This window comes from Mauremys reevesii, linkage group 4, assembly GCF_016161935.1.
Source record: "Mauremys reevesii isolate NIE-2019 linkage group 4, ASM1616193v1, whole genome shotgun sequence".
Classification (NCBI taxonomy): Eukaryota; Metazoa; Chordata; order Testudines; family Geoemydidae; genus Mauremys; species Mauremys reevesii.
The window spans coordinates 105,106,182-105,133,491 of NC_052626.1; the positions used below are offsets into that span (position 1 = coordinate 105,106,182).

General features: G+C 38.9%; 1 protein-coding gene across 5 annotated transcripts in view; it reads right to left on the reverse strand.

Moving 5' to 3' along the window:
- TSG101 (tumor susceptibility 101) overlaps positions 1-27,310 on the reverse strand; it is a 50,682-nt gene that overhangs the window by 3,164 nt on the left and 20,208 nt on the right. For 2 of the 5 annotated variants that reach the window (XM_039535592.1, XM_039535589.1), the window contains exons 7-8: positions 24,138-24,232; positions 18,548-21,460 (exon numbers count right to left, since the gene is read on the reverse strand). In XM_039535592.1, the coding sequence (XP_039391526.1) occupies positions 20,880-21,460; positions 24,138-24,232 (676 nt within the window). In that variant the 3' untranslated portion in view covers positions 18,548-20,879. Of the gene's footprint in view, positions 1-4,756; positions 4,960-18,547; positions 21,461-24,137; positions 24,233-27,310 lie in introns of those variants that run through there. The other 3 variants (XR_005597749.1, XM_039535591.1, XM_039535590.1) reach the window with 3 other exon arrangements.

Here is a 27,310-nt window from a genome sequence, read left to right on the forward strand (position 1 = left end):
TAAAAAAATATTTAAAATACTTGCTCTGTTAAATGACAGGTTTCAGAGTAGCAGCTGTGTTAGTCTGTATCCGCAAAAAGAACAGGAATACTTGTGGCACCTCAGAGACTAACACATTTATTTGAGCTACAGCTGTAGCCCACGAAAGCTTATGCTCAAATAAATTTGTTAGTCTCTAAGGTGCCACAAGTACTCGTGTTCAAGTACTCCTGTTCTTTTTGCTCTGTTAAAGTTCTTGAGCTCCAGAGGACCTCTTAAATTTTACTTTGATACACATTTGAAGAACTCTAGTTAAAAGAAAACATTGAAAAATGCTCCTTCCTTTCTGTAATTTTGTCCTGCTTTCCTCACTTTTTCTTAGGTCCCTCTTGGTTAAAGAAGCAAAATCCCCACAAGTTTCAAAATAGGGATTACACATATATCTGGATAATATCTTGGGCATAAGATACTTTTGATCTTGTAAAGTTAACCCACAAAAATAGTTATCCCCCTTCATTCAAGATAGCCTACAGTTACGTTTTGCCAAGATTAGCCTATAATTGTCCAGTTCTAACAGGTCCAGTTCTCCATTCTCCAGTGCTGCAAGGCTCTCTTGCAGACTCACTAGCTCTGGCTCAACAGAGACCCTGTGGAGGCAAGATGGCAAGCAGGGGTTGGGGAAGAGATGTAGTTCAGAAGCCATGAGAGGATGAGCAAGAATGTGGGAGGCCAGAGGCATAATGAGATATTAGCAAGTATGATGACTAGTTTAACAGGGATGTGTGGGCATGAGGGATGGAAGAGGCTTTTTGTTGTGGGGGGTGGGGGCCGTTGGCTTGAGGGTCCAGGGCTATGCAGGGAGACTGAGGTAGGGATGGAGTCCAGTGCCTCTATGCCATGACACTGGAGACTGAAGTGCTCCCCAGTGCTGTTGCCACAGTGCACCAAAGAGCTGAGACAGTGGCAAGGACTGGGAACTGACTGTTTTTATGCTGAGGTACTGGCACATGAATGGCTCCTTCTGGTGCTACTGCCGCCACAGCTTCCTGGCATAACAAAGCAGCAGTACCAGGAGGAGCCTCTGATGTGCAGAAGTCTCAATGCAGAGGTTCCGGGCTCCATTCCCCACTAGACTACTGTAATCCCCTCCCCTCCTGAAACTCCTGTTTAATCTCCCCGTGCACCATGGACAAGCACCACAGGCAGTTGAAGGAAGGTGAGCAGCCACACAAAGTGAGGGCATAGTGTGAGTGAGGTTAAGAGCACAGGAACAGCCATACTGGGTCAGACCAATAGTCCATCTTGCCCAGTATCCTGTCTTCTGACAGTGGCCAATGCCTGGTGCTTCAGAAGGAATGAACTGCAGAGGCAATTCTCTAGTGATCCATCCCCCGTTGTCCACCCCCAGCTTCTGGAAGTCAAAGACTAGGCGCACAGAGCGTGTGGTTGCATTTCTGACCATCTTGGCGAATGGCCATTGATGGACCTATCCTTCATGAACTTACTGAATTCTTCTTTGACCCCACTTATACTTTTGGCCTTCACAACATCGCTGGCAATGAGTTCTACAGTTGACTGCGCGTTATGTGAAGAAATACTTCCTTTGGTTTGTTTTAAACTTGCTGCCTATTCATTTCATTGGGTGGCCCCTGCTTCTTGTGTTATGTGAAGGAGTAAATAACACTTTCTTATTCACTTTCTTCACATCATTCATGATTTTATAGACTCCTCTTAGTTGTCACTTTTCCAAGCAGCAAAGTCCCAGTCCTTTCCTCACATAGAAGCTGTTCCATACTCCTAATCATTTTTGTTACCCATCTCTGTACCTTTCCAATTCTAATGTATCTTTTTTGAGATGGGGCAACCAGAACTGTATGCAGTATTCCAGGTGTGGATGTACCACAGATTTTTATAGTGGCATGATGATATTTTTCTGTCTTTTCTATCTCTTTCCTAATGGTTCTTAACATTGTTAGCTTTTTTGACTGCTGCCACACATTGAGTGGATGTTTTCAGAGATCCATAATGACTTCATAAGCTCTTTCTTGAGCCGTAACAGCTAATTTAGATTCCATCATTTTGTATGTATAGTAAGGATTATATGTTCCAATGCACATTACTTTGCATTTAACAACACTGATCGTGATGTGCCATTTTACTGCCCAGTCACCCAGTTTTGTGAAATCCCTTTGTAACTCTTCACAGTCTGCTTTGGACTTAACTATCTGGAAAAATTTTGTATCGTCTAAAATTTTGACACCTCACTGTGTACCCCTTTTTCCATATCACTTATGTGGGGGAAGAGAGGGGACACAGTATCAGAGAGATGGAGGGAAGAAAGGAATTCCACTATAACCATCTATTGGTCATCAAAAACGTGATGTGCATGGGATGGGGAGCAAGGTAAAAAGTGGGATGGTGGAAGGGGGCCTGGAGTGGGAAAGGTAGAGGGGAGAGAAGCTGAACACTGAAGAACCACCTAGCATTTGTGCATTTTAGGTTAATGCTGAATTCATTTAATACAACAGCCTGACATATAATCAATCAATCAGTTTTAATATAAACTGTTATTTTTAATATAACATTTTCAGAAGCTTCCAAAAATATTACCAAATCTTATTTATGAACCAGGAAGAACTAGATTAACTGCCGTATATACTCGTTCATTAGCCCATTCGTTTATAAGCTGAACCCTCAAGATGGTTAGGTAAAAACAGCAAAAACTGTATGACCCTTTCATAAGCCGACCCTATATTTCAGGGGTTGGAAAACTTTGGCTCTGGCCCGTCAGGGTAGGCTACTGGCGGGTCGGGATGTTTTGTTTACTTGGAGCATCTGCAGGCACGGAGCCCCTCAGCTCCCAGTGTCCGCGGTTTGCCGTTCCCAGACAATGGGAGCTGTGGGAAGTGGCGCCACTATTTGTGACAGTTCAAATGCATATTCCTTTTGATATTTTATAATAAACCTTTGGAAAGATTCGATTTTTAATTCCAGATCTCTAGGAGGCTTTTGTGCTATCTTTGTTTGCTGATGAAGACAGAGATAGCACAGTGATTGCTTTATCACTGTCAAATTATTATTATTCTTTATTTCAAAGAAGCCCTGTAAAATGTCTGTAGGGAAGACAGAGACCATGACGGTTCATGAAGCGAGTACACCAACCCGCTGATGCAACAAACATTGACGGCTTTACTGACTTGTATTTGTCGTCTTTCGACATTTGCAGAGCACCCAGACCAATTCCAGTTCTAGTGACAATGTACCCATTTTGTAGACATTTAACAACCCAATTATTGAGATCTTTCTCTAGCTCAGGAAATGAAGCACACCTCATTGGACATTTTTTCTTGCTTTATGGCATGTCTTTTAGTGTTTTATTTTTTCGCCATTCTCTCCTACTTGCTTCTCATTGATACAGAATTCACGAGCAGCGGCGCAATTGTTGTTTGCTTCTGTATATTCAACAACTTTAAGTTTGAACGCTGCATGATAAGACGACCTTTTTCTTTTGATTTCACCATTGTTCATTTTAAATACTAGTATGAAAATAGATTATTATTGTAGTTATAGATTTTGTAGGACTTTATATAGGAATGTCACCTGCTTTATCACTGTCAAATTATTATTGTTCTTTATTTCAAAGAAGCCCTGTAAATTGGCATGTCTGTAGGGATAACAGGCTATTTCAATTTTACTGGAGATTCCATCGATTCTGCACGTTATATTTTCATATTGGCTCGAGACTTATGAGGGCCATTTCAAGCCAATCTAGTCCACTAAACAAAGCCTTTGCAACTTTAAAAGGCTGCAGTATTGACATCAATAAATGGGTTGGCAAACTTTGGCTCCCGGCCTGTCAGGGTAAGCCACTGGTGGGACGTTTTGTTTACCTGGAGCGTCTGCAGGCCTGGAGCCCCTCAGCTCCCTGTGGCTGCGGTTCGCTGTTCCCAGCCAAATGGCGCCACTTCCCGCAGCTTCCATTTGGCTGGGAACAGTGAACGGTGGCCACAGGGAGCTGAGGGGCTCCAGGCCTGCAGACACTCCAGGTAAACAAAGCGACAATGTATTCAATATTCAATTCAATGATTCCATAGAGTTTAAAATCATCAAATTTTGGTGTAGACCTGTTTATAAGCTAACTCCTGCTCTTTGATGCATCACTTTTTTACCAAAAATATTCGGCTTATGAACAAGTATATACGGTAAATTTTTATTTTTTTGTAATGTCATATACCTGCCAGTTTAGCTGACATAGCTGCAAAAATAATAATGTCTTGTATAGCACCTGCTTATTGAAAATGCTAACTAACTAATCTTCACATTCTCTTTGTAAAGATGGGTAAAGTAAAGCAGAGAGGCTAAGGTGACTTGTACAAGACCACGTGAGTCAGTGGTAGTACCAGGATATAGTAAAAACTGTCTCCATTACTGTTCAGAAGTTGGGGGTAGAAAGTTATACACATCCCTACATCAGCATCATCTTCAGGAATACACATCCTTCAACAAAATGTATTACAGTTTCCCTACGGCTAAATAAAATAATAAAGTGGATATTCTGGACACTGAGTTGAATAGTCTTAACTCCATTTCCATCTACTTTTCTTGCTCACTCTCTCTCACACCCACCCACCCCTCAACTAAAAAAAGGTGACATTTTAAAACTGACATACTAGAAGCCTGGAAACATCCATTATACTCAAAACAGACAGTACACATATATGATTCAGTTCACTATTGGAAATCAAGACATATGGCACTGCTTTCTCAATCAGCTTACCACTTCCTGGTCTAAGCGAGTTACCATCTCTTCCAGCTTTTGGTGACCTTTTTTCAGGTCCTCTTCTGTCCGCTTCAAGGCATTGAGCTCAGCTTGTGCACGATCCATTTCCTCTTTCATCCGCCATCTCAGTTTATCACTCACTGCTGAAATGAGAGAAGCTCGAATGGTATCCTCGCTGATGGTACCATCTCTGCTGGGACCTGCAGAACAAAATTCACAGGCATAAAATTCTCTCTCACTCTTTTGGACAGCTTTGTTACAGGGCCATTTGATAGAAAGTGGTTAAATCCCTGCACCTTGCTTTAAGAATGTAAGATAGGAACATAAAATTTTTCCACGTTAGTTAATTTTCAGAAGCAATACAGAGGCCACAATGAAATGCAGAAAACCATATAGGAATTAAATTTAAAGGTGTATCCATGCACTCAGCTCACATTAAAATCTAACTGTGCTTTCAATCCTAATTTTAAAAAGGGGCTGCCCATCTCATCACCAGCAAGTGCAGTTGAGATCCAAAAACAGTTAGTTTCAGTCTCTAACAGAAGGCTGAATTTATGGCAAACTCTGAAGGAGCGTAGTATAAAAGATAACATTCAAATATGTAACTATTATGACTGTCTAACAGCTGGCCTATGAATGATAATTTGTCTTCAGATATTCTGTAGTTTGAAACTTTCTATCAACAAGGATGGAAAAACCTAGTAAACAGCCAGAAGTAAATGGATACACCCCACATGTGATATTTTAAACTTAATTATGAACAACATAGCAGACTGCTTTTCCATCAGAATATACCCTTTGTTTGGTGCTTTCAACACTGAAATAAGGAGGAAAGAATGAATGAGCAATAATAGAATCACATCCAAGACAAATGTTGGTTTATTTTTGATACCTTAAGTTATACACAGATCATTTCTTGAAACCTTTACGATTCTGTATCAGTACTTTTAAATTTCCTATATCTGATTACATAGTAGATTCTCATCTAATTCAAATATAAATCAAAACATAACATTTCATTTATGCACAAAAATGTTCCCAATTGAAAGTCTCTTTCCTTATATGTAGGTAAAAAGCAGTCCTTAAAACATTACAGTAACAAACTCCCAACGTGCTTTCTAATCTGCAGTTTCCCCCATTGTCTTCATGCAGATTAGACGGTCTTGCACATGTCCTTTTGACTTAACATGGAATCTTTATACATACAAATTCTCACACTTGATTTAACTCAAACATTATTTCCATTAACACTATTTAAAATGTCTTCATAAATATTTACATGCCTTTAGCACCAGTTATTCATGTCACACTAACATCAAAACCAACAAAAATTAGTAATAGTACTTTAGTATGAAAATTGTATTTTACCTTAAACATCAACTCAAAGTGCCCCACAGCTTTCATACGCAGCCATCCATCCTTTTTCTTTCTCCCTTGATCTTTAAAATTAAAACTCTTCTTTCTGAATTACAATCTTTTCCAGGTTACTAGTCTTTTTTTTCTTTAAGATGATCTGTGTATTATTAACCTATTTGGGTGACAGTGAGCATCCATAAAAGGCATCATGACATTGGTGTGATTGGTCCATTCCCAAATTCAGCTGTTTTTATAATCTCCGGTCCACTGAACAAAGTAAACTGTTGTAAATTTCTGTCTATTCTTCCTAAAGTCTCTCAGCTGCTTTGTTCTATTGGTTGCTGTTTTATTCACTGGTTAGGGTATCCAGTTCCACAATGCCCCTTTGGAACACAGTCTCTGATCCCAATCTCTCCTTCCAGTTTCTTCAGATTTCTCTTTCTGGTTTTGTCGTCTCTTGTGAGGACATGACTATTTATTTTCTCTAGTGATGTATTCATTTTTCAGGAGTTTTGCATCCCACCTTCCACATTTCTTTACTTGTTCTAGTGGCTAAATCTGACTGAAGGCAGGTGCACACAAGCTTCTTTACTTCAAAACTTGATGGTCAGGTACTGATTCATTCTCTTTCCTCCAGATGATGGAAAAGTCCAGTATCGCTCTTCGACTCGTCGGAGTTTCCTGTTCACTACTGCAGCCAGTTTCTGACAAAGTTAAAATTAACAGTCCAGCATAACATTCACTATGTTCACAGCTCCTCTCCCAAGAGTCTTGCCTCTTCTCTCTAAAAACGTATAGCTGAGCACATGTAAGGAAGACTGGGTAACTACCAACCAGAGTATTCCCTCTGCATAATGAACTACATGTCAGTTAATACTCTTTGATCGATTCTTAACACGCACAGGCATATACACACTCGTCACAAAAGTCTGCACAGCACTGAGTTTTAAAAGTTTTCACAATTCATTTTGTTGATCACAAGTATATATATGAACAAAACTTCCCAAACATTGGCTATATTTAGTTTTTCAAAATATCTTAAAAGAAAGATCTTGAAAATGAAAAAAACTTAATAAAGCAATAATGATTGAGAGAGTATGTTTCTTTGGGATTACCAACCAGTTGGGAGATATGCTGAGGAACACTTTGACCTCTAAGATCAATGGGTTAATCTCCAGGAAATGCCCTGCATTCACATCACTACTGTTATTTTATTAATTTTCTTTTCATTAACAATGTTTGTAAACTTAAGCACAAACATATTACAAAAGAGAAAAGCAAAAGTATAACTATATAGAATTGTTTGGATCTGAATATAGTCCAAGATAAAAGTTTGTATGTTGCTCCTTCATATTCACCCCAAGCAAAAAGATCAAAACTATTTTAAGTAAATTCTAGAAAGCTACAAAGGGATAGTGAGAGTCAAAACAACAACAAGCAGGAACAAGATCCATAGTGTATGGGATATAAAATAAGCAGTAGCCTTTCATAAACTATTAAGTTACTCAGACATACAGAAGAAGAGGTACAATAAATGTGAATATATAGCCTGAAGTTTATACAGCAGTCATTCAAAAGTTGCTATAATTGGAAAAGGATGAAAACAACTGGGCCTGGGATGTTACCTTTTTAACTGCAGGCAACAAATGTAAGATATTACATTAATGCTAGGACCTGGGATTAGACTATCGTTTTTTGTTATTACTGAATGCCCTTTATGTGTGTGGGGAGGGGAATCGTCCAAGATTTCCTTTACACCCTACAGAAATGTTGAGCATATGATGTACGTGCATTGTGTAACTGCCTTTCCAGATAATTACTGCTTAGTATGTGTTCCAGATTGTAGGAAAGCTTCCAGTCATCTTAATTAAAAATACAGCTGATTAAAAATGCCTGTGTTAATTCAGGATTTTGTTATTTAATAATCTTATGGAAGGACTGTTGTTCAGTCACAAGAAAAAAAATCATTTTCCAACTGCAGAAGACTGTACAAAAATGTGAAATGTAAAACGTCAGTAGTACTTAGATAAACGTATTTGCAAAAAACAAACCCAAAAAACCTCTAAACTGAAAAACAACATATCATGAAGCACAACTGTACTTTTTATAGTTTCCTCTCATTTAAGTAACAAAAATGAGATGCTGACTGGCTATTTTGTGTATTTGCAAACAAACATATATGTGAACGAACCTAGAAACAGGGCATTTGCTGATGACTAATTACTAGATGGGGTTAAGAGCCTAAAGTTCTCTCTCTGGTCCTACTCTTCCCAGCTGATTTCATGATTATTACCATCGTTCAGCTAAAAATGTGTGTGTGGGGGGGGAAGCCTTATGTCACAGAGGATGCATTTTTAGCTACAACTCTCCTTTGAAAAGCAGCAATTCTTACCGTAATTAACTGTTGTAGATCAGGAGTAATGTTAATCTTATATTTCAGTAGTCTAAGAATATATAGCAGTGTTATAATATGAAGTAACCATTCAGGGTCACACTAGGTATCTAACATTAGGCATTTACTTATAATAAAATTACTTAATATCTAGGAAAAGTTTCAGAATATTTTCTCCTGGCTAAATTATTTTATTTGGCTTTAGCAGATAATCACTTTTGCTTTATACACACATTTAGAGAGATAAAGTCAGATAACTGTAAGAAGATTCTATATAAGTTAATTATACAATTAACTTCTATTGTAATTCAGTTAAACTGGCCTAACTAGTCTGGGAAAACAAAAGAATATGGATAGCTGCAGCTTGATTGCAGTTACTCTAATTCATAGGTTTCACCTGATACATATAATGTAAGAAACATTTACAGACTCCTACAGATTACTGGGTAACTACACTCAATTAGATCCAAAACCAATTTCCATATACTTTGCAAAAAGGTTAGATGATATTTCGTAAAAGATATTTTCCTTTGTAGCAAACTGGTAAGTGCTATGTAATAATCATGATAATTAACTTGGGATGACTAATCAACATTATTATTATTAAACAATATCAAATGAGATTACCACAGTAAAGTGGTTACTAGCTACACCTCTACCCCAATATAATGCTGTCCTCAGGAACCAAAAAATCTTACGACGTTATTTATAGGTGAAACCGTGTTATATCAAACTTGCTTTGATCCGCCAGAGCACTCAGCCGTGCCCCACCCCCAGCACTGCTTTACCGCATTATATCCAAATTCGTGTTATATTGGGTCGCGTTATATTGTAGTAGATGTGTATGTGTGACCTGTAATTTACAGTTACTAAGCAAATATTATTTTCACATGGAATTCGATACTAGCAAGTGTGATAGAAAAACTGTGATCATGTAAATTAACTCTCTGCCAAAATTTTCTTAGTCACTTCCTTTGATTGTAACATTAAATGCATTAGCCGTTCGGTGGATTAATAGAATTTTTTCTGCAGATCACACTTTCAGAGTGAGTAGCTATATGTCCTCTGCTAGACTAATTAGTGTACATATTTAAAAAAAAAAAAGTAAAACCTTTCAATTTGTTGCAGCAAAGTGTTGTATGTCTACAATGCAGGAAACTTCAGTCTCTCCAATTTCATGTTGATATTCCTGCACTGAAAAAGTAATCATTCCAGTCTCCAGTATAAATCATCTCTTAAAGAATAATACACAGCATTGCAATTTCTCTTATACTTCTGGTTTACATGTAATTACTTTGAGATACACTAAACCTCAACTGCAGCAACAGGAATCATTGTAGTAACCTGCGTGGCCGGACTCTGCAACCTTTATATGGCTGAACTTTGTACAGTTTTGAAGTCCTGTCACTGCAAGGGAAACTTCAGAAAAAAGAGAATACCCAAGGAAGCCATTTACACAGGGATAAAGTCAAGCTGTTGAAATACAGAAGTTGTCAAAACATCATGCATATCATCCTTTCAGTGTATAGCCAAACCAAATTTTCTCAAAATCACGCAAATCACAAAGCAGAAAGAATTTTGTGAATTAGGCTAACTCCCTCAAGAGTCACATACCTCTAAAGACTAAAACTGAGAATATGTCTGGAAAGAAAGGTACATCTTCAAGATCACTTCCTTTACTTTATCACTATGGGCCTTTTGACTGCTGACTGTATATCCTTTCAGATTCAGTCAAGGGATTCCCTAATCGGCTGAAATTCATCTCAGGGTAGCAGCGCAAGGCACATACCTCTCCCTCCTCAGCATTCCCTGCCCTTGTTAGCTAAAGTGAGCCAGTAACTAAGACCTAAAATTAAGCCTACTTTTCCAACACAGTGGTCCAGAGGGGAAACACTGTTTTAAACGCACAAACTATAAAAAAAAACTCAATTAAATCTAGAGTAAATCAAAATAAGAAAAATGTTAGTGATTTTAATTTGTGGTTAGTGCATATCAAGTTACATCAAAGAAGTTACTGGATTAGCCAACTATAAAATAATTCTTAAATAATTAAGTAAAAGGTGAATAGACTGCAAAAATTTCCATACCAAAATGCATCAGAAAATTTCTTCCTAATTAAGTGTGCAACACTTTCAATCCCGAATACTTTGTTGTACAGTAACTACCCCACTCAATATTTCCTTACAGACATTTATTTTTAAAGGCAGAAGTGAAGAGAACATGAGTTCTCTGTGGATGGTCCTAAACTCTGGAATTCATTCTCAACTGTTCTGACAGAGCCTAAGATTGCTGACCTTGAAGGCACACAGCAAAGCCCATCTCTAGTTTCAAGCTTTTGCCTAAGGATAGGGTGGATACATCTGTGGTAGTTTCTTTGAAATCTGATCTATTTTGCACAAATAGTAATTTTTTTAAATTAAACACGTGATTGTAGTCATGTAATTAAATAAATCTTGTGAAACAAAACATAAAAAGTGTATCAGAGACATGATTGGGACAACAAAGAATGGCTGAACTGAAAGGAAAGGAACTGACCCATCATAACATTTCCAGGTGTTTGAGGAAGAACTGGAGTCCAGGATCCTGGACCTACACTGGCAGCACAAAATAGACACAATGCCATCTAAACTGATTGGTGAAGGATTCTTCCAACATCCCCCGCTGACATGGAGTCACCAGGGAGTGTCCAAGGCCACACATCTCCAGCCCCTGCTGCAGTAGGTGTGGGTCAGGGAAAAGGGGGAGTGGCCAGGGTATATCTATGCCCCAGAGATTCCCAGCTGCCAGAGTAACTGATCAGGGTCACAAGCAGCTGAACATAAATTAGAGCAGTCTTAAGGGTGCTCTAATGTATAACAGGGAATAGCCTGGTCCTTGACTGACCTCAGGTTCAGAGGAGTTGTAAAGAGGACATAAAACCAACTTTCTCTATCCCCAAGCTGTAACGATGGCTAAGTGCATCCTCTTGATTAACATGTTAAATTAATCAAAACATTCCAAACAAAGTTTTACAAGCAACTAAATGGCTCTCTCTCATACCAGTTTCTAATCTTGACTATTTCTCAGAAGTCTTACCCTCCCATACAAAAACAACCAATTCTTCCAATCAAAAATGCAATTATACTCCATGCAAATCAGCATTCAGATTGTGCGCAAAAGGAGTATCATAAAATTATCTGATCTCCTTCATGAGCAAATCCTGTCTCTAAATAATCAGTCTTTGAACTAGTACTTTGTGCTGAACCTTTTAAAATCAGAACTCGAGCCTTTATTTCATTTCTCAGCATCTCAGACGTAACAAAATCCTCAAGATAGTGCACATCTTTGTTGCGCAACAGAATGGATCTTTTTCTGAACATATTGTGTGTTCAGACTTATTGATTTTTAAAATAGCTGGATTTTTATAGCATGGTTTTACTTGAAACTGTTTTGGCTATCTCTCTGCGATTGCATATGACAGTACCGGAAGAAAGTTTAAAAGCAGAAAATAAACCACACAATTACAAGCTAATACTTAATGGGCCAATACTTCAAGCAAATACTTCTCTGTAGTACATGGCTGACAGCAGAACACAAGAACAGGAAAGATTGCCCAGATGCAAGATCAAACCTAATCTGAGATTTTGAACTCTGAAATCAAGAGCATCAGAAAATACTCTAAAATGGGTATATCCAGATATTATTTACATCAAGAATCTAATATATTTCACACATCGAGTTTTGCAGTGTTAACTCCAAATAAGAAGAGACCTGGGTTTAGACCAGCATTGATCTCTACAGCTTCTGTGTCTTAAAGTTATAGATTAATATCCGAAATGTTGTAGGTAAAGGCAATGCCACAAGTAATGGGCCAAGAAGACTCACTCTGCACCACACTGAATATACCTTGGCCAAGAACTCAGTGTATCGCTACCTTTTTTTTTATGCACAAGAGTTTTATAAGAGAATAACTGTAAAAGTAAGTCCTCTTCTGGGATGCATGTATTATTTAAACTTTTGGAAAAGGTTAACACTGAGCTGCTACATCTGAAAATAATAAGGATCTACTCTAAAAATGATATTAACTATTAAAATTTAAGCCAACAGAAGTTGGAAGGCTGTTACCACAGATTCTGGCCTTAATGTATGTATTAGCTACGCTTTAAATCAGGTATTTGCATCTTTGTGCCTGTGTTAGCTAGATTCATTTGGTTTATGACACTACATCTTTCATAACTGTACTCTAGCACACCTACTTTGAACTTCCTGGTTTTTCTAGTAATTTCGGCTTTAAAACAGCATTCTTTTTACAAGTACTCTGATGTTATGGATCAGTAAATTTCTGGGGAGTAAATCAAGCTTAACTATATTATTAGTATTGGAAATTGTTTTTTTTTAAGAATGTTTCCCTAGAGTTGCTCAATGAAAGTCTACATGGAATTTAGGAGCTCTTCATTAGTCTATGTTGGGCTTAGAAAACTATACATTAGGCCTCTGCTGTCTGTCCCCCATTCTGCTGCTACTCGTGCTCCCATAGATCTTAGAAGCTATAAACCAAAGCCCCTGGCTCTCCCCTCATCCTTTCCTTTCTTCTGCTCCCAACACAGAATGGCTCCTCCCAGCCAGTAATTTCAAAGCCTGAAGTCACCCAACTGAAACAAGGCATGCAGTACCTATATCATCAACTCACCAAACTCTGCTAAATGAGCCAAAGGTACACAGCCTCATCCAGGTCAACAGAATAAAGGTGAATCAAGTATCTTTAAGCCAAGTAATTTTTAGTTACAACAAGCAACAAAAGAGTGTAGAAAACTTTTCAAGAAGTAAAAACTTCATTTTTAGAACTCTGTTCCCTTCAATGAATCACCTTATCTACCCCATAAATACTAGAAATACTGGCAATCACACACGTTCAAAAGTGGTTTAAAACTACTGAAAAAACATTCCTTAAAAATGTATCACCAGTATTTCTGATCATTAATTTTTCATGATACAAAAATTATAACAGAGCAGTGACAGATTTTATATTTTCCACCAAGTAGTAATGGACTCGTTTAGCATGTGTTGCACGTTAATTGTTCTATGCAGGATATGCGGCACAAAGTTCTAAACCTAATGGCACCTATTCAGAGCCAGTAGGTATTACTGTTTTATTTTATATATAAAGTTTATGCAAGCTTCTTGTACAATTCATCTATTAATAGACTAAATACTCCTAGTGTAGAAGCCGATTGATAGATTATTAAAAAGATTATGTTGCCTGGTTCATAAAAATGTATATACATTATCAATTTAGGTGTCATTTCTAGCTCATGCCACTCAGGCACTTTACTGGTCCATAAAGACATCTACAATATTTTGTTAAAAGTTGTAAACACCCATCACATATGGCAATGAAAGTATATGTGAAACGGCACATAAACCAAAAGGAATTTCTCAAGGATGCTTCAATGTTGAGACGACAGGACTAGCACTTTCTATAGGAACACCACATAAACCACGGAGGAGAGGGGAACCAAATCCTTTAATTTACAGTAATCGAATATTAATATTATTTACTGAAGTAATGAGTTATATACATTGTTTTATTATATTGCAAAGATTTTACCATCACTTTTATGTTAAATTATTTGTGAGGTAAGGGATGGGCAGAAGGGGAAGAGAGAAAGCAATGGGTTATGGTAGCCAGGAGAGGTTTAAATGTTCTTAGCCCTGTAAAGTTTCCTAAAGGAACAGACGAGTATACTCACTACCAGACAACTGTAATTATGAGAAGTGAATTGTAACCATCCAGACACTCATATCATGAACGTAAGAGTTCACAAGATTCTAGTCACTCCTTTTATATGCAATATACATTTATAAAGCAAAACCAAAGTCAAGATCAATACTAGCTGTTTTCTGAAAATCCCTTATTTAGGACACTTTTGTACAAGACATTTTAATAATAAACCAGGAGGGAAATATCAGGGAAGACATCTTAATCTTAAAAATGGAAATTCGGATGACAAAAAATGTTAATGAAACACAGGAAATGGTGGATTTCTACTAACTCCTTGCACATGTAAGGTTTCATATTGAAACAATCTCAATGTGACTCCTTACAGAGCATGAACCTTTAGCATTTTCTGTCACTTCTATAATTAGCCCATCTTTGGGAAGATTTTATGGCACATAGCCATTAATCCCTGGGAGCACTCAGATACTTAACCTTTACTATGCAGAGTCTGGTTTCACAAGTGACCTTACAGCAACTTCAGACCCGTAACAGAATCAGAAGGATAATGAATGGTACAAGACTGAAACCCCCCCCAAAAAACCCTACTTTGAAGAAACGGAAATTAAGCTCACTAATCAAAAAGCCTATTTAAATGTCATGGTATAACAAATAAAATGCTGTACACTTGATCCCTAATGATATACTGTATGTTATGCTTATAAGTGTGACCTAACAGGACATTGTAAGTCTTTCATCTCTACAAGCCACAACACTGTAGCAGCAAGAAACAAAAATTCTTTATGCAAAAAATTAAGATCCGCAGTTCCTTCCTAAACATCACTTGGGCCTATTTACTTGAGAGACCACCTCTGTTCCCCTACCCTTTGGCACAACTGTCCCCGCCAGCCTGTGAGAATATGCTGAGTTAAGTGTTGCTTTGGATGATATCCCAGCCAAGAGGGGGGGAAAGTTTAGCAGGGAGGAGCAGGCTACACTCCCTGCCCTGGCAGCTGTGTTCCAAACCCTCCTTAGAGAAGGTGAGGGCCAGGAGAGGCTCTAGCTTTTTTGCTGCCCCAAGCACGGCAGGCAGGCTGCTTCAGCGTCGTGCCTGCACGAGGTCCCCAGTCCTGCGGATTCAGCAGCTTGCCTGTGGGAGGTCCGCCAGTCCTGCGGATTCGGCATACCCGCCGCCGAATTGCCGCCAAATCCGTGGACCTCCCGCAGGCAAGCTGCCAAAGGCAGCCTGACTACTGCCATCGCAGGGACTGGCAGGGCACCCCCTGTGGCTTGCTGCCCCGAGTGCTGGTGTCGCCGCTGGTGAGGGCTGCAGTGGCCAGTCCCAGTGCAGAAAGCCCTCTTATCTGAGGAATGCAGGGAGAGATTCCTGTGGAATAAGCAACTCCTTTACAGGGAATGGTTTTCCCCAGGGGAGACAGAGACTTAGAGTATCAAGAGTCAGTTAAGTGGTGTCCCAGAAGTATCATCTTAGGACGTTAAACTTCTCCGAAGATATCCCTTTTTCAGGGCATCTGGAGATCCAGCATACAAAACACAGGCTGTTGCATAATTTTTACGGCTCTGGAGTTTGAGGCATTCAAAAAATACTCAAAATACGTGATTCTTACCAGAAGGTGGAAAAAGCTCAAGAATAGTAAAGGAACCTAGAGTGGAGGAACCTTTTTTGAAGCTGACCATGGATATTGTGGGACTCTGTAGTAAGGAGACCCAGACTGGAAAGAAATTCAAACTAGGGGTGATAGATTATGCTACTTGCTATCCTGCAGGACTGCAGCTCTGTCTTCCATAGAGGCAGAAACAGATGCTGATGCTCTTTTGTCAATTTTCAGCAAGGTGGGCTTTCCTCCCAGCAAGTTCCCCAGAGGCTCATATTTATATCAACCCTTCACCAGGGCTAATGGGAGAAACATGGGGTCAGATACTTGTGGACCTCTGCATATCACCATCAAGCCAAAGGACTGGTGGAAAGATTTAATAAGACACTTAAAATAATGCTGGAAACGTTTGTAGATCAGCAGTCACATGATCAGGACAAGTGTCTACTGTATCTGCTGTCTGCCTATAAAGAAATTCACTAAGCATCCGGTTTTCCCCTTTTGCACTGCTCTTTGGAAGGAGGGTGTGACACCCTAGAATCGAGTGAGTGATGAGTGGGAGCTTAAGACCTCTCCTGAGGGGGAAGTTTAGGAAAAGGCTCACAGAACTCCTGGATTTTGCTTAGGATAATCTATTAAAAGCCTGAGAGAGAAAGAGAGACTGTCTCGTATGAGCACATGGCACAGCCCAGGTCACAAGGAATAGGGAACAAAGTTATGGCACTCATTCCAATGTGGCAGAATAAACTCCAAGCTGCCTCGGAGGGGCTCTTTAAAATCATCAAGCAGCTCAGTGAGATAAATCACGCTGTCAAGCTGGTCTAAGGCAGGATGCATGCAAGTGATCTGACTGCTCAAAAAATCCTACTCCCTCATTAAATGGTGGTGCATATACAGCTACTAGTAGCCAATGTAAGTAGTTATCAGTTCACGCATATCCAAACCTGCAGTAATCAAACTAGCATAACACTATTCCCATCTCTACTGGCATGAAACAGGCAGATTAACTGTGGATCAACTCAAACAACTATAGTGGAACTGGCACACCACTATAATACAGATACTGTGTAGAGAGTCTGAAAACACAGCCTTAAAATGAAGCACTTTCTCAGCCATAACTATAATGCAGTTTAGTACACCGCAATGAAGAGCAAAAATCAAGTGTGATTACTTCGAAGAGCAATGTGAACTAAACTTTTGAACCATGCCAAAAAACATTATAAAAGATGGAGGGGAGGGCTCAAGGGACCTTTCCTCCCATGGCAAGTCTTGCACAAGTGTCAGGGCAATCTCAGCCCCATGCTTGGGGAAGCTAAGGGATTGTTGCTTCCCTGCACCCTGGAGGGTGCTTATCGCTCCAGAGGAGGTGCAAGTCAATGCAACACCCTCTCTTTGCCATGTACTCCAATGGTCAACTTCCCCTTCCTCCCATTTATGCTTATCCCCAGGTAGAAAACACATTGTTCCATTGGACGATGTGGGCCACAGGCTGGGAGAGGAAAATTGGTCACACCACCCTATGGGATAGTGCAGCCTCTGCACTCCTCCCTCTCTGTACCAAGAAGAAATTGGGCATGCACGAGGCACAATCCCTTTCTGAGCTCTCCGTAGGATGGGGCAGCAATGCACTGTCCTGTCCCCTACTAGGGTTTGTGGCTAAATGCCAGAATCTAACTAGAAGGATGCTGTTATGAAGAAACTATTTGATCACCCTTGGATACGAACATCTCCCAAGCAACAAAGGCTAATGCAAATCAAATGCAAAATTGCAAATACATGTTCAGCATGTACGTCAGCAAATTTCCAATGACTATCTTCTATCCCCAGATCAGCTTCAAGTGTACACATTTATGAAAAGAATATATCAGCAAACAGACCTATTAAGACAACTACATATCTTCATTAACATGAACAGAAAACTCAGACCACCTATTTTTGATAAAACCAACAAAAATAAGAAAAGATGCTAAAGAAACTAATCCCAACAATCAATACGTTAGCACCATCTTTTGAGATATTGTCTAGATAAAAGGGTTACTTACCTACAGACCAGAACAAGAACTCCCAATGGAATTCTGCAAACTAAAAGAGATCCTGCAGAAGAAGTTTACATGCACAGTGTGCATACAAGCACTGTCAGGCAAACCTAAGCAAAAACACCCGACAAGACAATGGTTTCTGCAAACCAATCTCAGTAACTCCATGAATACCACCAAATGGAGAGAATACGAAAGAGAAGAAATCCTGACATACATACATACATTCACCACTGCTATCGTGTAACAGTAAACAACAAAATTTACAATTAATGCTATGCACCTTAATTACTACATTTTGACCAAAGGTTGAAATATATAAACCAACAGATACTCAACCACAGCGATTACTAAATACCAACTGACTGCCTTAACAAAAACTATAGCAACGAAGTCATATTCAGTCACAAATACGCGTTGATCAGGCTGAACTATCTGTATTATGAGCTATTGCCTTTTTTTAAAAAAAAGTCTTAAGTAAGGTATTTAACTTTCATGTGCTTTTAAACTTTTTGAACTCTACAGACTAAGTTAGAAACGGTTATGGAAGTATTTTTAGAATGTTTTAGTACCGACTAACATTTCAACAGGCTGTAGTTAATATTCACAAAGACACTATCTCAAAAAGGAATTTGTAAACTCACATCCTTCCATGTCATGTGTTCATTAAAACACCACAAGATGACTAGAAAGTAAAGGCTACAACTTTATTTGTAAAACACAATCACCAAGTTATACAAATTAAATGCATTAATCATCAACATCGTCCAACATCAAAAAGGTATAAATATGACTGTAGACCTCGCCAGAGAGTAGGTATTTCCATCGGGGAACATTCTAATCCAAGTGTAGGGTACAAAACGTACCCATGCCATACGTGCTGGAAGTGCTTCTAAGTCCTTGATACGTATGTATTGAGCAGAACCTTTCCCAGTGCGTGAGGGAGTCAACCCCAGTTCCTCTAAAGGCTACAGAGTTGCCCTGTACAGGAGGGAAACCTTCAGAGGTATTCAAGAACAGAGATGAATACTCAAATAAATCTTTTCCAATGTCCCTACTGCAAGCTTCACCAAACTAACTTTTAGGCTGCACACTGTCCTATATTCTATTACTTTTGCCTTAGAGTCCTGTATACAGACTGTGGTGTTTTCTATTAAACTGCAGCTTCCTTATTCCTCCTCCAAAAAGTTGGCGAGGCTGGGAATTTGAGTAATGTAAGGCCAGAATAGTGGAGAATGAACACTCCTCCACTCCTAATACTCACCTCTATCCTGTCTCTGACAAGTGTCCTTTCGCAGGCAATTCCCTGCATAACCAATATCTTTCTGGAAGAAGACTTGATTAAAGAGAAAATGGGGAGAAGGGGCACCTGGTAAGGTTAAAGCAGTTCCTTTCTCAAGTCCTGTCAAAAAGAGATTTCCAAATGCAAATTGCTACATCAAGGAGCTATCAAAATACTGACAGGAGTCTTCATTTAAGAAAATAAAACAGGTTCCTTGAGTCCATTGACCAAAACTACTTTAAATACAAATTAATGAACGTTATGTAATACATATCTTGACAATGGGAACTGAGACAGGAGAGAAGATGGAGATTTTTGAAATATTAAAATTCTTTTCTACAAAATTTAATTTTTTAAATCTTAACTACCTGGAATAATATATTTGCTAACACATTTCACAATATTTTGATTTTTTGTAGCTCAGCACTCCCAACTAACAAAATTAAATTATAGTGCTGGTTGGCTATATGCAAAAAGTAAACTGTAAACCAGGCCCAAAGCTTTTTCCCTACAACAAAAATATCAATATACCGCAACAATTACTGGAAGGAAAATGCTGCAGTTTTCTACATGATCACTAAGTTAAAGAGACACTGTCAAGCAGTTTATAGCAATTTAACATTAGAAAAAACCTGAGTTTCAAGTGAATCAGTAAAGCAGTTTCAAAGAAGAAGAAAATCCACAATATGAGAAAGTTTTAAAAGGCCTCAATTCTGAAGGAGCAAAATAAAAGCAAGAATGCCTCTTACTGGTTCTGGAGCATCAGACACTTTTGCCAGGGCTACGCTGAAAACATCAAAGATATTGGGGCAAGCACAAAATTGTTAATTTTATGCTTTGTTAGAAAGAGGAAAACTGTTGGAAAGATGGAAAAGGACAAAATTGGTAAGGAAAGAATCTGTTTTCAAACATCTTTAAAAAACAAAAATACTATAACAAATTCAAGTCTTTAAAAATAGTTTGTTATTTAAAAAGGACATTATGTCAAGAGTCTATACCTTCACAGTGACAAGACTGAACTTCTATAGTAACTGTCATCAGAACTGTCAAATACCCCTCTGAGGTAATTATTATGCATTTTACAGACAGGTAAACAGAGGTATGGAGAAGTTAACTGACTTATTTCCATAATAAATCAGTGACAGAGCTGGGAATAGAACCCTGAAGTCTCAAATCACAACATCCTGCTCTGCCAGACAACCTACCTTCCTATTTTACATACCTTTAAAGTTGCATACTGTGTCAGAAAATGTCATCGTGAATATGTCCATATAGTTCGTCTTACTGTATCTCTAATAATGAAATGCTTCAAAAAGTTCAATTATACGTTAGGTCCTATCACAAAGCTACCTACTATTGAATGATTTTACATAGAGAAGATAGTGTATTTAAAAAGGGGGTAAAAACTATTTGGCAGTGTCCCTTTAAACAAGTTACATAAATTAATCAAAGTAAGCTCAAAATAAAATGTTAAATAGACCTTGCAGAACAACAAAGCTTAGCATCTGGGAATAACATTTCATTTTAATAGTGGGGTAACAAATATTATGTGCCAGAAACACTTATCAACCTCTGAAATGTATTCAGCAACCAGTACTGCTTCCCCCACATGAGAGATGGCAACTCCCAACACTACCAAAGTATCCCCATATCATTGGGAATCCTCCTACGGTGTATTCCCTACCCCTGGTGAGGTTCCTACTTGTCAAAAACATGGCCAATAATGTCAAACTTCCTCCAAAGTCATATCAAAGTCTCCAAAACACTCAGTAAATCCAGGTTGAAGACATCAGTACCACTTTGAGATAAGAGGACACCATCTAGATGGAATAAACCCGGAGACTCTGGTACAAGGGAATCGTGTCTGATCACACACCCTCCGATAAACTTCATAAAGTTGCCAATTTCCCTGTTGACTTTTTTTCTGTTCTTATCCATGAATCTATACGTCTCTTCTTGGTTCCATGCCTTTCGGGGCACAATGTTTGACCAGACCAGAATGACATTCTTGAATGTGTGCTTGATAAATCCTAAATCTTTCTTAATTCGGATGATAAGATCCACAAATTTTGTTGTCCCCAGATCATTTCCTCCCAGGTGTATCACCAGCACATCAGGATCTGGCAGACGCCTTCGTGCATGAAACAGAGTGGGTATTAACTGATCCCACATCATGCCGCTCTTTCCTATCCAGTGCAATTTGGCATCCTCCACTCGAATGCCCAGTTGTGGGCCAAAGCTTCTTACGAGTGCCCGTTTTTCTGCCCAGAAAACATACGAATGACCACAAATCCATACCTGCTTCTGCTTTCTTCTGGCATCTGCTATTAAGAGAACACAAACAAATATTAATGCTTTGGTCTGGACTCCACCTTTATAAATTGCATGTGGCCTAACAGCCCTTCAACTCCCTTAAACATGGCTCACTCTGCCATACTCCATACTTTGGAAAAGCCAAGACCACAAGTGAGGCAGATGCATAAATTCTAAATGTGTCATACTCAACCATAATCTGGGAGACCCAGTCGTCTTCCAGTATCTGGTTAGACAAACATGTTCCCTCCACATGCATGAAGAAAAATTTACCTTCCTTCAGACGTCTTTGCTGGTAATTAGTGCCTGTACTGGATATAAAAATCTATAGAAGGTAATCCATGTTCATGTCTCTTTGGAATGGTCCCACAATGGCAAATATATATTCTTTGTCTCCTATAGGGATGAAGGTCCTGAAATACACTAGGTCAGAGGTTCTCAAACTGTGGTCCGTGGACCACCAGTGGTCTGCGAGCTCCATTCAGATGGTCCATGGATAGTTCCCTCTAAAGGTGCATGCCTGGGCAGCTGCACACGAGCGAATGAAGGGCCACCCACCTAATTAGAGGAGCTGCAAGGCGTGGCTCCACTAATTAGGTGTCTGGACACTGGAGAAGACGCACATGTAAGATGAGGTGGTGGCCTTGGGGGAACTAAGGGGTAGGTGGGAGGGGGAAGTGGGGTAAGAAGAGGGGGTGGGGGGAATTTGGGATGTGCAGAACTGCGGCGGCCAGAGAAAGAGGCAACTTTCCCCAGCTCCAGGGCTGTGGCTGCTGGGGAGAAACAGCCCTCCTTCCCAGCCTCAGCAATGTGGCTGCAGTAGCAGGGGAGAGACCCCCCCTCTCCTTCCCAGCCCCAGCTCAGGGGCTGCTGTGGTGGGGGAGAGAGGGCACATCCATCACATTAGAAAGGTAAAACTACTGACATGAAAATATGAGTTGTGTGCTTTTATTTGTAGAACAAAATTATCATTAAGGTTTTTTTAAATATAGTGTTTTTATCCAAAGCGGTTTACAATAGCTAGTTAATGGTACAAACAACATTTGGAAAGATCATTAAGTGGTCAGCCGAGACCCTCAGCAATTTTCAAGTGGTCCGTGAAAAGAAATGTTTGAGAACCACTGCACTAGGTCTTGCCAGAGCTTGAGAACTTCGCAGACTTACTAAACCCCAGAACACCCTCCACCCCAAAATAAATACTAGCTTCATTGTTATTTTGGGAATACTCTTGCAAACTTTCCCCACAACTAACAGAGGGCCCAAAACAACAGATGTAAGGAGACCACTCCTATCAGACAGCTCTCTTTTTCCTGGAGCTCATCCCCTCTTGCTAACCTATGAGACTAATATCAAATACTGGAAGTCACTCAGCTTTCCAAAGAATTGTAGTCCAGATAGCTGAGGAAGTACAAACATATAAGCATAAGAGCCAGCCTCCTGGGTACTGCTGCTCAAAAGGTTCAGTGCAAGAAAAGATGATCAAGTAGCCCATGCATTAAATCCCATGCCGACTTGTACATATCCACCCCACCCCCATCTCTCTCTTCATTCATTTGGCTGATGGACGGCATTACCTTCAGTTGCCACATCATCCCATAGTTTCTGAGTCTCCTGGTAACCAAAGTGAGCACTTTTGGTGCTGCCAATGCAGTCTGGCATTTAAAGCGATAATTGCTAGAGCTACTTCAGAGGCCAGAAATACTGCAACAAGGATGTAGATTGGCATATGGTGCCTTCGGAAAGAGACACAGTTTAAGCCCTCCATTTAAATGAAATATGCCCCCCCCCCCGAATGACACTGCTCATTTTCAAAAAGTAAACCTCAAAAACACCACAGTCCCAATCCTTCACCGTGACTAATATAGTTCCCAAAACAAAGTGAAGAGCACAAAAGATTTTACAGTGCAAACAAATACACATCTTGTGTTGCAAGAAAATAAGGTCAATTGCTTACCCTGAGTTATCAGATTAGATTTATATTTTCCTCAGGTACCTCAATCAAACCAGTTTCAAGATATAATTTTGTGTGCCCAATACAAAATTAATATACATGGGATATACTAAAAGATACTGCATTTCTAAATAAAGAGCACATACACACTTAAAACTTGTTTGTCGTTTCTTGTTTTTACTTACGGTACTTATTTTGCAGGAGACAAGGGCTGTAAACATATTACAAGTGATTGCTACTTCACACACAATGTTTGGAAGGGACTGCTATCAAACTAGAGTTATAGCTCTGAATCTCCATTTACTAGATGGTTCTCTTGGATCAAATTAAATGAATCCAATAGATAACTAAAATAAGGACAACAACAATTTTTAAAAACAAAACAACAAATACACAGAGCACCGCACATGCAATAAAAATGTCACATTTTATCAAATGGGGAAAGAAAAATGTAGGGTGGCTATAGCATTGTTCTTCAGAAAGTTCACAAATCAGAGACTATGGATAGAAGGAAGACAATTTACCAAGTTCCTGACCGGAAGAAACAAAACACAATGGATATTTTAAAATATATGTTAAATGGTATCTGCTTAAAAGTTCAGGTTTTAACTACCATACAAGTACGATGCAATTTACATCTGCTTCATAAATGTGATTTTTTAACCTGTCTACTTACAGCTGGATCCTTTGCTTTCTCTAGAACTCAGAAAGAGAGATACTTTCAAAAAGTTACTCACCAACAGTAGTCACAGGAGGCTGAGATGGGTAGTGCTGACCACTTGTTGTTGCTGGAAATGGACCACCAGGTGGATAAGGATAGGCCGGGTAGCCACTTGGTAAAGAAAGTTATATTAACATTATGCAAGAATTTGCAGAACATCCATGTACATCAACTTTACATTAAGTTTTCCAGTGCTAAACTTTTGATTCCAAAACTTTTTACAAGGTTATCATACTAAAAGAAAAAACAAGTTTCCTTTTCAAATGTAAGCCACTTTTACAAGTAAAGGTACTGCCTCAAACTACAGGCCAGTAGAGACTTTACTGTCTTCTTCACAGGATACACTACTAATTTAGCTTAAAGATGTCTTTCACAATTTCTCATATAATTTAAAATTATACCATTATATTTGTATCTCTGACAAGTTATTTGCTGGTCAAATGTCCTGAATGTTTCAAGTTCCTTTCAATTGGATTAATTTATTTTACAATCCTGAAGAACCACTCTTGGAACCATAAATATTTGAAGAAAAAGTATTTACGTACTAAATTGTATTAGAGTTTTGATTGACACAATGATAGTAACTAACTGTAGTACAGCTGTTAAACACAAAATAAAAAGTTAGTGTTTTTGTTGTGTAAAAAGCTAATGTTAAAAGTTTATTTATCATGTAATAAAAATATTATTATAGTGAGGTAAAAAAAATTCTTCTGTCACAGTACCATTAAGAATTTTTGTGGAAGGAGAGGGAGACAAATACAGATATTATTAACAAATTCATTCATCAAGGCAATTGACAGTTTGGGCAGATGACATTTAATCTGTCTTCATTTACCCTCAAAATGGAAACTAACTATTACATTGGAAGTGTAAATGATATGTTACTTTACTGATCTACACCTATCACTTACTTGTAGTAAACAGTATTTTAATTATAATTTAAAAAATAATATTAGAGACTATTTCCCCAAAATATGATAATTTATGGCTCTTGACCTAGAGGGACTTTTAAAACTGGGTAATAAATGAACATTTAATAAAAAGAGGCACAAAAGATATTCATAATGATGTATTACAAGAGGAATTTAGCACATTTATTTTCTGAGACTAATTGTCTTTTAGGTCTTTTTAACATGCAATAAGCCAGGGGTGGCCAACCTGTGGCTCCGGAGCCACATGCGGCTCTTCAGAAGTTAATAGGTCTCCTTGTATAGGCACCGACTCTGGGGCTGGAGCTACAGGCGCCAACTTTCCAATGTACCAGGGGATGCTCGCTGCTCAACCCCTGGCTCTGCCACAGGACCTGCCCCAACTCCACCCCTTCCTACCCCCTCCCCTCAGCCTGCCATGCCCTTGCTCCTTCCCCTCCTCCTCCCCCCCAGAGCCTCCAGCATGCCACGAAACAGCTGATTGGGAGGTGCAGGGAGGGTGATCGGCGGGCTGCCGATGGGCGAGAGGCACTGGGAGCGGAGGGATATGGAGGAACTGATGGGGAGGCTGACGACGTATTACTGTGGCTCTTTGGCAATGTAAATTGGTAAATTCTGGCTCCTTCTCAGGCTCAGGTTGGCCACCCCTGCATTAAGTGCTCATTGGAGAAGAGCATTATATCAGTCAGAAAAATAAATTCCAGTCTGCCAGAAGCAGTGACACGTGTGCTGCTCCTCCTAACAAGACCCTAGACTATACTCTCTGCAGCACCATTTTTTTTTTTACAGTTATTCTATACTATAGGAGCTCATCACTTGCTCCAAGACAGAAGTGAAATACGAGCAGAGCAATAATAAAAATAAACAAGTATTTCCCACCCAAACAGATGGAAGATAAATGACTGCATGGCATACTTATCAAAAGGTTTACATTCAGTGCCACCCCATGCTCAAAAAGGGAGTGAATGGAAGCCCTCTGAAGTCAAAGTGAGTCTCAATTTACTTCAAAGGGCTTTGGATCATACCCAAAGTGCAGATTTTATATTAATACAATAAACTATTTCCTAATCCCTGCATTTAATTAAAATATTTTAAAATGTTTTGCATAACAATGAATAATTAACAAAAAGAAAGTTCCATTCTGATGACAGTTTGGAATACAGAAATTGCAGCCCTGCAGATGAAATCATGAGAAAGGCAGGAGACACTAAAAATTGTAAGGCTAGACTGTTAATTGTTTACAAAATATTTAAGTATTAGATTACAAATCTCAAACAATAAAATGGACTTTACAACAACTATGAAAGCCTCCTGTCTGTGTCATACCCTCACAATACTGAAATGCATTTATTGGGTCAAACTCGGCTTTCTACATTAAGTTTATTAATACCAGCACCACTCTCAATTAGGGACATATAGAAACACGGACATATTTCTTACAATGAATTGTCAAAACAATCTTAATATTTATTCTTTAGGTTAACAGAAGTAAGTACTTCAATTTTCTTTTAAAATTCAGTAACCAAATCCCTCTGGTATCAAGTTTACTTATACCGGGTAGTAACATAACAAGAAAAAGGCACCATAAAATAGCCAGAGACACCTCTGTTAGCAGAGCTTTTAGAGTATAGATTGTGACAGAGGTGATGTTAAATAGAGACTTACTTAAAAATTGGAATTTGACTGTTTAGCACATTTTCAGAAGACTGAATTAATGTGCAAACTACTTTTTCCTCCAACACTTAAAAGTCATTAAAAACATTACATACATCTCTTATCTTGTGTTATTCATGGCTCATTTTGATTTTATATTGTTTGTGGATTGAGGGCAAAGAAGAGAACAAGGGGTATTCCATATTTGCCTAGAAGAGAGGTTTAAACAAAAAATGATTTCTTACTTGAGCAATCAATTGCATGAATTGATATTGGGCAATACATTTAAAAAGGAATAGGGGGACCTATCCCATAAAAACTGATCTCTTATATAGTGCAACAAGAGGAGCAATAATCCAGCAAGGAACACTGTGCAGTAAGCAAATTTTCTAACCAAACCTAACAATTGTATATCAATTAGCACTAAAAGGCTTAGCCCTATTCAAACTTTTCCTCTGCTATTGACAAGGATTGAATCCTCGATTTCTGAATACACTACCATAATACACCTCTACCCCAATATAACATGACCCGGTATAACACTAATTCGGCTATAATGCAGTAAAGCAGCGCTCGGGGCGGGGGGAGGGCTGCGCACTCCAATGGA